This window comes from Bufo gargarizans, chromosome 2, assembly GCF_014858855.1.
Source record: "Bufo gargarizans isolate SCDJY-AF-19 chromosome 2, ASM1485885v1, whole genome shotgun sequence".
Taxonomy (NCBI): domain Eukaryota; kingdom Metazoa; phylum Chordata; class Amphibia; order Anura; family Bufonidae; genus Bufo; species Bufo gargarizans.
In genome coordinates this window covers 712,018,396-712,030,975 of record NC_058081.1, presented here as the reverse complement: position 1 = coordinate 712,030,975, position 12,580 = coordinate 712,018,396, and the positions used below count along the sequence as shown (strand labels likewise).

The following is a 12,580-nucleotide window of genomic DNA, read 5'->3' as shown; positions in this document are numbered from 1 at the left end:
TCCTCTCCTGTCACCCATGTAGAAAAACCACCCATTTCGCCACATATTGCTTGTGCTCCAATGTCCTCCTCCTCCTCCAGTTCAGCCCCCACAGGGCTCATATGGCCGTGAGATCTAGGCGCCACGTCTCCAGTCTCCTGACCAGCCAGATTTACCAGCATCTGTTCTAGTACATGAAGCAGTGGAATGACGTTGTTCATCCCGTAGTCCTGGCGAATAACGTGGCCTCATCAAAGGGCCTGAGCAAACGGCTGGTGTCACGCATGAGTTGCCACTGGCTGATATCGAAGTTACACAGGGGAGTACTCCTGTCTGCTTGGATCATCAAGAAATCGTTTATGGCCTTTCTCTGTTCCAACATATGAAGGGTGGAATTCCAACGGGTGGATACGTTGCATATCAGTCTATGTTGGGGGATGCTGTTCTGCTGCTGCAGCTCAAGGAGGGTGTGCTTTGCGGTGTACGAGTGGCTGAAGTGCATGCAAAGATGTCTTGCAGATGGGTGGAACACTTCAGGAACCGCTTGACAACCAGATTGAACACGTGTGCCATGCAGGGCGCATGGCTCAGCCCTCCTTTACTCAGTGACAACACCATGTTCTTCCCGTTGAAGGTCACCATGGTTCAGATTTTCAGTTGTCACAGAGAAAGCCAGGATTCGATTTCTCGATGAAGGATATGGAGCAGTTCCTCCCCTGTGTGACTCCGTTCACCCAGGCAAATGAGGTGCAGAACAGCCTGACACTGCCATGCCCTGCACATGTGTTATGCTGGAGGGGCACTGTGAATTATCCCTGCAGTGGAGGCTGAGGACACGTGGAGGATGAGGAGGCAGAGGTGGACATTGTCACAGGACCAACAAAGTGGCAACGTGGAGGCGGAAGCTGCATCACCTGGCCAAGTTGCTGGTGTGGCTGTGCAGGAACCACATTCACCCAGTGGGCCGTAAAGGAGATGTACTGTCCCTGACCGTAGTTACAGCTCCACTTTGGCAGACACCGACAGGCTCAAGGACTGGCCCACCATCCTGGCCCACCATCTGTTCTACATTTTTGTGCAGGGCTTGTTCTGCCTTTTCACAAAGAAATTATGGGTTGGGACTCTCCACCTCTGCTCGGCACAAACCATCCATTCTCTGAAAGGTACAGAGTCCAGAACTTGGAAAGGGAGGGACTGCAGCACCAGCAACTTGAACAGAAGCACATTCAACTTCTGCACCGTTGGATGAGTGCACGCATACTGTTGTCTCTTGGCAATCGCTTCGGTGATCGATTTCTGACGGAATTACTGACGAGGAGTAGGAGGAGGAGGAGCAGGGGCATCTGGATCAGCAGAAGATGGGAATGACAGACAGCTCCCTTCGGCTGAGGTGGTGGAGCCTTGACTGGCTGAAACCGGGTGTGTGCCACTGGGTGATGCAGCAGTAGCTGCAGCAGGATGAACCACCACATCAGAGCCACGGTTCTCCCAGGCCACTTTATGGTGACTCTGCATATGTTGACGCAGGGCTGTGGTGCCAACATTGGCACCCTGGCCACGCTTCACCTTGTGCCCAGATATTCTACATATGTCCATGTTCACCTCCTCCGGCGGCTTAACAAAAAACTTCCACACTGCTAAGTAGTTGATTTTACCCCCAACACTATGCACTGACTGACTGCTACCACCACTGCCTCCGTGAACTCATGCGCTGCTACTTCCAGGGCATGTAGGCTCCTGCGAAGCAGGTGGTCTACCCCGGGCAAGTTTGGCTCCCGACCTCCCACTGCTGCCACCCTGCTGACTACTGGCCACACTAGCAAGCTGCCACCCTCTTATTCCCATGATAATGAAGCTCCTTCATCACCCGGCTCCCAAGTGCGGTCAGCTACATCATCATCTTCGAGTACTGTCTGCACGTCACTGATCCGCCTCAACCATCTCTGGGTCAGGAGCCTGACCGCTCGCAACACCAGCTTCCATGCCACTCTCCTCATCATTGATTGCCCGCCTAGTGTAGGAAGTGGTGGATGTCTCCTCCACATCTTAATATTGTAAAGGATGGGGCTCACATGGAGATCCACACCCTTAATGAAGACACTTTGTTGGCGCAACTGAAAGACCAGGCGGATATGAATTTGAACTTCTATTTATTCAAGGATGACAGCGTGTTTCGGAGCTTACAAACTCCTCTTTCAAGTCTTAGGTGCCCGTGGCCAGAGGTTGAGGAAACGGGAGCGCTTGCTATGATGCTGGGTTAACATCAAATCAATAAAGGCGGAAGCCACAGAAACTGCACACACAATTCCCTTTACAAGTGAAGACATCTCCCAGGCTCTTAAAGACATGATATCGGAAAAGGCCCTAGGATTTGATAACATCCACCCAGAGTTTCTTATAAATAGTGGCAACTACACAAGAAAATGCATGGCAGATTTCTTTACAGACTTAATGCAAACAGCAAATACTCCTCTGGAATTCAAACAATCAAAGATATTAGCCATATTAAAACCTGGCAAACCAGCAGATAACCCTAAAAGCTACAGGCCGATCTCCCTGCTATCTGCTATGCACAAGTTACTAGAAAGACTTATCTATAATCAAATCAGTCCGTAAATACTCTAAGCAATACCCATCGAACAAGCCGGATTTCGACCAAAAAGAAGCTGCGCAGACCAAGTCCTATCACTCACTACTTATATCGAGGCGGGATTCCAAAGAAAAGTGAAAACCTCTGCTGCATTTATAGACCTATCCGCAGCCTATGATACAGCATGGTGAGAGGGGATGATACTTACATTTCTCAGTGTAATCCCCTGAAAATCACTATCCCGCCTAATACACAACATGCTCAATGATCGCACATTTCAAGTAATCATGGGAACAAACACCAGCTCCAAAATGAAGCTAAAGAACGGACTACCACAAGGGTCAGTGCTTGCACCACTACTCTTTAGCCTATACATCGTGGATATACCTCAAACTAGATTGAGGAAGTTTGGATACGCCGACGACTGGGTACTGGCAACAAGGAGCACATCAATGGAAATGACAGAAGAAATCCTAATAGCCGACTTAAAAGTGCTGGGAGAATATTTTAAAAAATGGAGACTCCAACCAAATGCAACTAAAATGGAAGTAACCTGTTTCCACCTTAATAATAAATTAGCTAATAGAGAACTTAATATACAATTTGAAAACACCTCTCTAAAGCACAACCAAACACACAAATACCTAGGCGTAACCCTAAATAGAACCCTGTCTTACAAGGAACACCTAACAAAAACAGTTGAGAAGCTAAAAACAAGAAACAATATCATCCAGAAGCTGTGTGGAACAACCTGGGGAGCATCGGCCTACACTCTGTGCTCGTCGGCTCTGTGTCTTGTATTCTCTGCTGCTAAATACTGCACCCCAGTATGGCTTAACAGCCCACATATGCAAAAAATAGACACCCAACTGAACAACACAATGCGCATGATATCAGCGACTGTCAAATCAACCCCCACGTACTGGCTGCCAACATTAAGCCATATCCCTCCACCACACCTACGGAGAAAAAATGCTCTAAAGAGAGAATATAAAAACATAATGGACAACAGAAATCTGCCGATACACATGGACATAGAAGATGCTAATTGTGGCAGACTCCGATCCCGTAAACCACCTACCAAAAAAGCAAAAATGATTATGGAGGAAGGGTACAACCTCATCAATGCATGGATCTAAGTACATAACATGCATCACAACAACATGCCTATGCCATGCATTACCCAAACTCCACCGGGTTTCGACCTGCCACGCAAAACCTGGTCCACGGTAAACAGGATCAGAACCAAGCATGGGAGGTGCGCATGCCTCCTACACAAATGGGTCAAACAACCATCCCCACTCTGTGATTGCGTAAATAACCAGACTATAAAACACATCATAGAAGAATGTCCAACAAGGTCCTATGATGGCAGCCCAGAAGATTTCCTGATGGCAACCATTAAAGCGATTGAATACATAGACAAATTGGATATTTGTCTATACACGGACAAAGCCTGCTTTGTTTCACCCTGCCACACCTACACATTCACTCTGCTTCATCATTGTCACCTTATTTTGCTAAGTGTTGAGTTTATGCATATGTATATGCCTATGGATTCGCTTATGAATTTTTATGTGTTGCTATTTTTAGTGTCTATGCCATACGATAAATAAATAATGCGATTCGTTACCACGAAGGGTGAGGAAATTGGTGCGAATCTAATTTTTCCTGAAATTCGGATCGAATTCCACTTTATCAGCTTTGATTCGCTCATCTCTAATGCCAAGAAACAAGAGATATTGTAACATAAAAGAGAGGTCAAGGACTTAGAGAAGGCGAGAGTAATGTAATTTGTCTTGGCAGTTAGCAATTTGTTGGTGAACTTGCTTAAGGAAGTTTTAGTTGACTGGTAGGGTCAGCGGCCAGACTGTAGCCGGTCAAATAAGGGAGCGAGATAAGAGGTAGGAGGCCAATTCAAAGTGGACATGTTGTTTAAATAGTTTTCAGGAAAGTGTTAGTATGTGTTGCTGCTTACAAAGAAAGACACTGGGAAAGAAGCCTATTGAGGACTCGCACCCTGTTATTGTCTGATTGTGTTTCTTCTTATTCTTTATTTTTTTATTCTGTCTATCTTTTATATCATTTTTGACAACCTCCCTGAGCATCCGGGGAGCTCTAGAAAAAGGTGAGACCTCCAGTACTCCCACAGGCGCTGGGTGTCACAGAAGTCTCTCAGCACCTTCTGCAGATCAACTGCTAGCTAGGTCTGGCACTGAGGTTGCATCATCAAACACAGTCCCAGGTTCAAACACATAGTGGAGGAGAAGTAGAAAGGGGGGAGGGACCCCCAGTGTGCTGAGCATGTTGCACACCCACATTTTTCACTCAAAGTTTATAAATTTGATCTGAATCTCTTATCAAAGTATGTTCTATCTATCTATCTATCTATCTATCATCTCTATTATTGAGATAATTTGAAGATTATGAAGACGATGAAGTTATCGGTATTATTTGCTCTCTTGATTTTTAAATGAAATATCAGATGGACATTTGTAATTCTATTCAGTATTATTGAGTATAATAAAAAAAAGATACAGGCATGTTTCAAAATCAATTTTGAATCTCCAGTCAGTGGTTAAAAAAAAAACTTTTTTTTTTTTCAGATATAAAGGGAGAAACCCTAGGATCAACAGGTAAAGTCTATAAATATGTGTGTAAATTATTTGTTAGCTTGTTCTCTTGAATTTAAATGAAAAGGAGACCAATATCAGATGGAAATATATCATTCTATTCAGTATTGTTGTGTAAAAGAATGCATGCTTCAAAATCAATTTTGAAACTCAGTCATTGGCCAACAAAACCTGTTTTTCTTTCAGATATAAAAGCAGGAACTCCAGGGTCAGCAGGTAACATATATAAATATATAGGTCATGTATGTAAATGATTGATGAGCTTCACTTGCAATACCCTGTCTGACCACATGGAGTGCTGTTAACAGGACATATGTCCACATAATACTAATACCTTTCTTTACTTAATAATAGGTGGCTGGTCTTATCAATTTGTGGGAAATCAGCCGGCGAATGGACTTGGTAAGTTTTAAAAAAAGACAATGCTGTGAATATGAATAAATGCAACACCATAAATACATATTTTAAAACGTAAAGATTGATTAGAAGGGCGCCGGAGTGTTAGATGGGAGGCAACAGAGAAAGTTGCTACAGTAGTCTAGGTAGGAGATGATGAGGGCATGTACAAGCAATTTTTGCAGACTCTTGGATGAGAAATGAGTGGATATGAGAGCAATTTTTCATTTAGAGGCTGCAGGCGGCAGAAAAGGCCTAAATGTGTGGTTTGAAGGACAGAGCGGAATCAAAGCTTACCAAAAGACAACTGACTTATAGGACCTGGAACAGCATGGAGCCAATGACTCTGATAGATAGGTCTGTTGGGGGACTGAGTTAGATGGGGGAAAGATAAATTCTGTTTTCTCCATAATACATTCTGTTTTCACTTGGCCCCAGGAGACGGACAAGTCTGTAATGCCAAAGAACGAGAGAGTGTGCAACAGAATGGAGAGGTCCAGGAGTTGGAGAAGGCCAGAGTAATGTAATTTACCTTGGCAGTTAGCAGATCGTTGGTGAATTTGGTAGGGTAGATTCAGTTGAGTGGTAGGGTCGGCGGCCAGACTGTAGCCGGTCAAACAAAGAGTGAGATGAGAGGTGGAAAGAGAATTCAAAGTAGACATGTTGTTCAAGTGCAGTTTTGAGAAAAAAATATGTAGTAATATGTGGTGACAGCTGTCCATATCTATCTATCTATCTATCTATCTGTCTGTCTGTCTGTCTGTCTGTCTGTCTGTCTGTCTATCTATCTATCTATCTATCTATCCATCTATCTCTCTATCCATCCATCTATCTATCTCTCTATCCATCCATCTATTTTTCTATCTGTTTGTCTGTCTATCTATCTTTCAATCTATGATCTATCATCTCTATTATTGAGATTAACTAAAGATTCTGAAGATGGTGAAGTTATCTGTACTATTTGTTCTTTTGACTTTAAAGGAAAGGAGACCAGTATCAGATTTAATTTAATTTTATTCAGTATTGTTGTGTAATATAATTTTAAAAAAAAGTTGCAAAAACAATTTTGAATCTCTAGTCGGTGGAAAACAAAACCTGTTTTTCTTTCAGGTATAAATGGAGGAATTCCAGGTTCAACAGGTAAAGTATAAATATGTGTGTAAATGATTTGTGAGCTTTACTTGCAGTACCCTGCCTGACCAATAGGAGTGCTATTAAAAGGTCATATACCCACATAATAATATTAATACTTTAATAATAGTAATGCAAAGCAGAATTAAAACTTACCCAAATATAGCTGCTTATGGGACCAGAGAAGAGCATGGAGCCATTTACTGTGATAGATAGGTCTGTTGGGGGGCTGAGGTCGAGGAACATACATTCTTGTTTTAATTTAGCCACAGGAGATGGCCAATAGTGATGTCCCGAACTATTCGCCGGCGAATAGTTTACCGGCGAACATAGCTTGTTCGCGTTCGCCGCTGCGGGCAAACATATGCGATGCTCGGTCCGCCCCCTATACATCATCATTGAGTAAACTTTGACCCTGTACCTCACAGTCAGCAGACACATTCCAGCCAATCAGCAGCAGACCCTCCCTCCCAGACCCTCCCACCTCCTGGACAGCATCCATTTTAGATTCATTCGGAAACTGCATTCACAGTGAGAGGAGGGACAGTGTAGCTGCTGCTGATTCAATAGGGAAAGCGTTAGCTAGGGCATTGTTCTGTGTCCACAGACTCATCTGCTGTAAGGACAGCGTCCTGACAGCACCCCAAAAAGCCCAGGGCTGGTACATCAGGGCTGGTACATCAGTCTGCTTTTTCTTTTTTTTCATACATATATATATATATATATATATATATATATATATATTGCAGTTGCCTGGCTGCCCGTGTGTGAGAGGCTGCAGGCTCAGTCACAGACAGCACTGTGTGCACACCATTCATACAGAGTGTGACAGAAAATACCTCGCAGATAAAAAAATAATTATATTTAATATTTTTCTGTGACATAATCACATTTGCAAGCCCGTGTGCGTCAGGCCCACACAGACTGTTTTGTGGCCACTGGCTAGTGGCTAGGCCTGCCCTCATACCGTTACAGGGTGTCATTCACTCAAATACCTTGCAGATAAAAAAATAATTATATTTAATATTTTTCTGTGACATAATCACATTTGCAAGCCCGTGTGTGTCAGGCCAACACATACTGTATTGTGGCCACTGGCTAGTGGCTAGGCCTGCACTCATACCGTTACAGGGTGTCATTTACTCAAATACCTTGCAGGAAAAAAAAAATCTATTAAAAAAATTTCTGTGATCTAATCACATTTGCAAGCCCGTGTGTGTCAGGCCCACACATACTGTATTGTGCCCACTGGCTAGTGGCTAGGCCTGCACTCATACCGTTACAGGGTGTCATTCACTCAAATACCTTGCAGGAAAAAGAAATTATATTTAAAATTTTTCTGTGATCTAATCACATTTGCAAGCCCGTGTGTGTCAGGCCCACACAGACTGTACTGTGCCCACTGCCCACCACTTATATAGGGTGGCACAGTACCTTGCACACATAGTAACACTTATCTAATAAAAAATGACAGGCAGAGGCGGGCCACGCCGCAGGGGCCGTCGTGTTCGTGGTGCTGTGATTTCCACTGGCCCTGGAATAATGCCGAGTGTTCAGAGGCCACGTACCCCGAACCCCAAAAATTCAGAGAAAATAGTTGACTGGCTTACACAGGACACCCAATTTTCAGCAGCTTCCGCTAAGAACCTTGACGCACCATCCTCCTCCAGCTCAGCTTTGGTCACCTGTTCTCAAGTTACCACTCTCTCCCCCGCCGCCACCACCACCACTACCACCACAGCCACCACAGCCGCTTCACTTGATCCCTCAGAGGAGTTATTTACACATCAGTTGGATGAAATTAGTGATGCGCAACCATTATTGCCAGGGAATGTAGATAACAGGGATATGTCTCAGTCAGGCAGCATTACACACATGGACGTACAGTGTGATGATGATGATGATGATGTTGTACCCGCTGCTGCTTCCTTTGCTGAGGTGTCAGATACAAGTGAAGTGGTTGATGATGACGATGTGTCCGTGGATGCCACGTGGGTTCCTGCTCGAAGAGAAGAAGAAGAGGGGGAAAGTTCAGAAGGGGAGACAGAGAGAAGGAGGAGACGAGTTGGAAGCAGGGGGAGGTCGTCGCAAGGAGCTAGTGGCACAGTCAGACAGCATGTATCGGCACCCAGGGTCAGCCAGACAGCACGCCAATCAATGCATGCTGTTGCCACCACCAGAATGCCGTCATTGCAAAGCTCAGCAGTGTGGCATTTTTTTTGTGTGTCTGCCTCTGACAACAGCGATGCCATTTGCAACCTGTGCCAAAAGAAATTGAGTCGTGGGAAATCCAACACCCACCTAGGTACAACTGCTTTGCGAAGGCACATGATCGCACATCACAAACGCCTATGGGATCAACACATGATGACGAGTAGAAGCAGCACACAAGCTCAAAGCCACCATCCTCCTCCTGGGCCAGCATCTTCAGCCACGTCAACCACTGCTGTCCTCCTTGCCCCCTCTCAACCACCCGCCACTCCGCCTCTCACCTTGAGCAGTTCCATCTCATCTGCCCACAGTCAGGTGTCTGTAAAGGAAATGTTTGAGCGTAAGAAGCCAATGTCACAGAGTCACCCCCTTGCCCGGCGTCTGACAGCTGGCTTGACGGAACTCTTAGCCCGCCAGCTTTTACCATACCAGCTGGTGGAGTCTGAGGCCTTCAAAAAATTTGTCGCTATTGGGACACCACAGTGGAAGGTACCCGGACGAATTTTTTTTTCTAATAAGGCAATCCCAAACCTCTACTCAGTGATTGAAAAGGAAGTCATGGCATCTCTGGCATACAGTGTTGGGGCAAGGGTCCATCTGACCACTGATACCTGGTCTGCAAAGCACGGTCAGGGCAGGTATATCACCTACACTGCGCATTGGTTCAACCTGCTGACGGCTGCCAAGCATGTAATGCGTGGCTCTGCAGCGGAGTTGGTGACACCGCCACGACTTGCAGGCAGGCCTACTGCCAACTCCTCTACTCCTCCTACTCCATCCTCTTCCATAACCTCCTCGGCTGAGTACTCTTCTGCTGCGGCGTCTGGCTGCACATCAACTGAATCCCCCCAGCTCCCCAGGGGCTATTCCACATCCCGGATATGACAGTGTCACGCTGTCTTGTGGTTGACTTGCCTGAAAGCAGAGAGCCACACCGGACCAGCACTCCTGTCCGCCCTGAACGCACAGGTGGATCAGTGTCTGACCCCGCACCAACTGGAGATCGGCAAAGTGGTGTGTGACAATGGAAGCAATTTGTTGGCGGCATTGAATTTGGGCAAGTTGTCACATGTGCCATGCATGGCACATGTGTTGAATCTCATCGTACAACGCTTTGTGTCTAAGTACCCAGGCTTACAGGACATCCTCAAGCAGGCCAGGAAGGTGTGTGGCCATTTCAGGCGTTCCTACACGGCCATGGCGCACTTTTCAGACATTCAGCGCCGAAACAACATGCCAGTGAGGCGCTTGATTTGCGACAGCCCGACACGTTGGAATTCAACACTCCTAATGTTCGACCGCCTGCTCCAACAAGAAGAAGCCGTCAACGAGTATTTGTATGACCGGGGTGCTAGGACAGCCTCTGCGGAGCTGGGAATTCTTTTGCCACGTTACTGGACGCTCATGCGCAATGTCTGTAGGCTCATGCGTCCTTTTGAGGAGGTGACAAACCTAGTCAGTGGCACCGGAGGCATCATCAGCGACCTCATCCCATTTGTTTTCTTCCTGGAGCGTGCCCTGCGAAGAGTGCTGGATCAGGCTGTAGATGAGCGTGAAGAGGAAGAGTTGTGGTCACCATCACCACCAGAAACAGCCTTGTCATCATCGCTTGCCGGATCTGCGGCAACGCTGCAAGAGGAGTATGAGGAAGAGGAGTCAGAGGAGGAATGCGGCTTTGAGGAGGAGGAAGACCAACCACAGCAGCATCCCAGGGTGCTCGTTGTTGTCACCTATCTGGGACCCGTGGTGTTGTACGTGGCTGGGGGGAAGAACAGACCGTCAATGACATCAGTGAGGAGGAGGAACGGGAAATGAGTAGCTCAGCATCCAACCTTGTGCAAATAGGGTCTTTCATGCTGTCATGTCTGTTGAGGGACCCTCGTATAAAAAGGATGAAGGAGAACGACCTGTACTGGGTGGTCTTGCTACTAGACCCCCGGTATAAGCAGAAAGTGGCGGAAATGTTACCAAATAACCGGAAGTCAGAAAGGATGCAGCAGTTCAAAACCAAACTAAAAAATATACAGCTTTACACAGCTTATAAGGGGGATGTCACAGCACAACGGGAATCTAACAGGGGAAGAGTAATCCTCCTCCTACCACGACCACGGCGGCAAGGACTGGACGCTTTACAGATGTGTTGTTGATGGAGGACTTTTTCAGTCCTACACATCGCCACAGCCCTTCGGGATCCAGCCTTAGAGAACGACTCGACCGACAGGTAGCAGACTACCTCGCCTTAACTGCAGATATCGACACTCTGAGGAGCGATGAACCCCTTGACTACTGGGTGTGCAGGCTTGACCTGTGGCCTGAGCTATCCCAGTTTGCGATAGAACTTCAGGCCTGCCCCGCTTCAAGTGTCCTGTCAGAAAGGACCTTCAGTGCAGCAGGAGGCATTGTCACTGACAAAAGAAGTCGCCTCGGTCAAAAAAGTGTTGATTACCTCACCTTCATTAAGATGAATGAGGCATGGATCCCGAAGGGACTGACAGTAGGGGATACGTTTAACTAACAAAAGGCCTGATGACATGCCTTGGCCTCAAAATGGTCCCCACGCTGCTGTATTTAATGTCTGCATACCGGATGACTTTCGTTAATTCTCCGCCACCAACTAGGGTTCAAGCCGCAATGTTTTAGTCACCTTTCTGCCTTGAAAACATCAATTTTTCCGGCCGCTGCTACAACAGCGGCTGCAACAATAACATTGTTTTTCAGGCATGTGTACATGCCTAATTTTTCTGGCCTCTGGTGCTGCACTGTGCCTGCAAAAACAAAACAAAAAAAAAAGGCACATACAAGTGTCAATTCCACTTTCGTGATCGTTACCTTGTTGTGGTGAAGGGGCTTGCGTATCACAATGAAGCGATCATCACCTCTATGAGTGTGTTGGCAATGTTGCCACACCCCAGATGATAAGGCCGTTGCTTCATTATGATCAGACCAAAAGCAATCGGGACGGCTGGATGTTTTTTCATAGAAAAAAAAAATAAAAAATTTTTAAGTTGTATGGGTGGGTTTTTAATACATAAAATAAAAAAATCATAATAAAGTCTCTTAATAGTTTATTAGAAATAATGCAGACAATTAAAAAAATTCCCATCAATTCCAATACAAATCAAGTACAAAGCACAGAACTAAATTATTCCAGGATGTCGTAATGGTTCGTTAATTCGACAATGGTTAATCAATTCGACACACGTCCCCGGATAGGGGACGTAACAGGGATTAAACTGATGAGAATAGTACTACAGAAAATAGCACTCATATCGGGTGTGACAGTAAATTGCACGGAGCAGACGCAGTGCCCGTGGCATGGATTCAAACAAAGGGGAGGGAGTCAGCGTTTTTTTAACCATCTCCCCGTTCGAAAAATCCATTTAATAAATGGACCCCAGATTGGGGATGTAACAGGGATTAAACTGATGAGAAGAGAGAACTATATAAAATAGCACTCATATCGGGTGGGACCGGGACCCTTGGTGTTGTACGTGGCTGGATGGAGGAAGAAACCTTCAATGACATCAGCGGGACATGGCTAGCTTGGTATCCAACCTTGTGCAAATGGGGAGTTTGCGGTTGGGCAAATGGACTGTTTGCGGTTGTTTGCGGTGCATTAAAAGGGGAGTTTGGTCTGTCA

General features: G+C 45.9%; 1 protein-coding gene across 1 annotated transcript in view; it reads left to right on the top strand.

The window, feature by feature from the left end:
* LOC122926346 (collagen alpha-1(IV) chain-like) overlaps nucleotides 1-12,580 on the top strand; it is an 875,364-nt gene that overhangs the window by 815,268 nt on the left and 47,516 nt on the right. Inside the window, exons 62-64 of the mRNA XM_044277721.1 lie at nucleotides 5,389-5,418; nucleotides 5,557-5,604; nucleotides 6,709-6,738. Coding sequence (XP_044133656.1) covers nucleotides 5,389-5,418; nucleotides 5,557-5,604; nucleotides 6,709-6,738 — 108 coding nt within the window. The remainder of the gene's footprint in view (nucleotides 1-5,388; nucleotides 5,419-5,556; nucleotides 5,605-6,708; nucleotides 6,739-12,580) is intronic.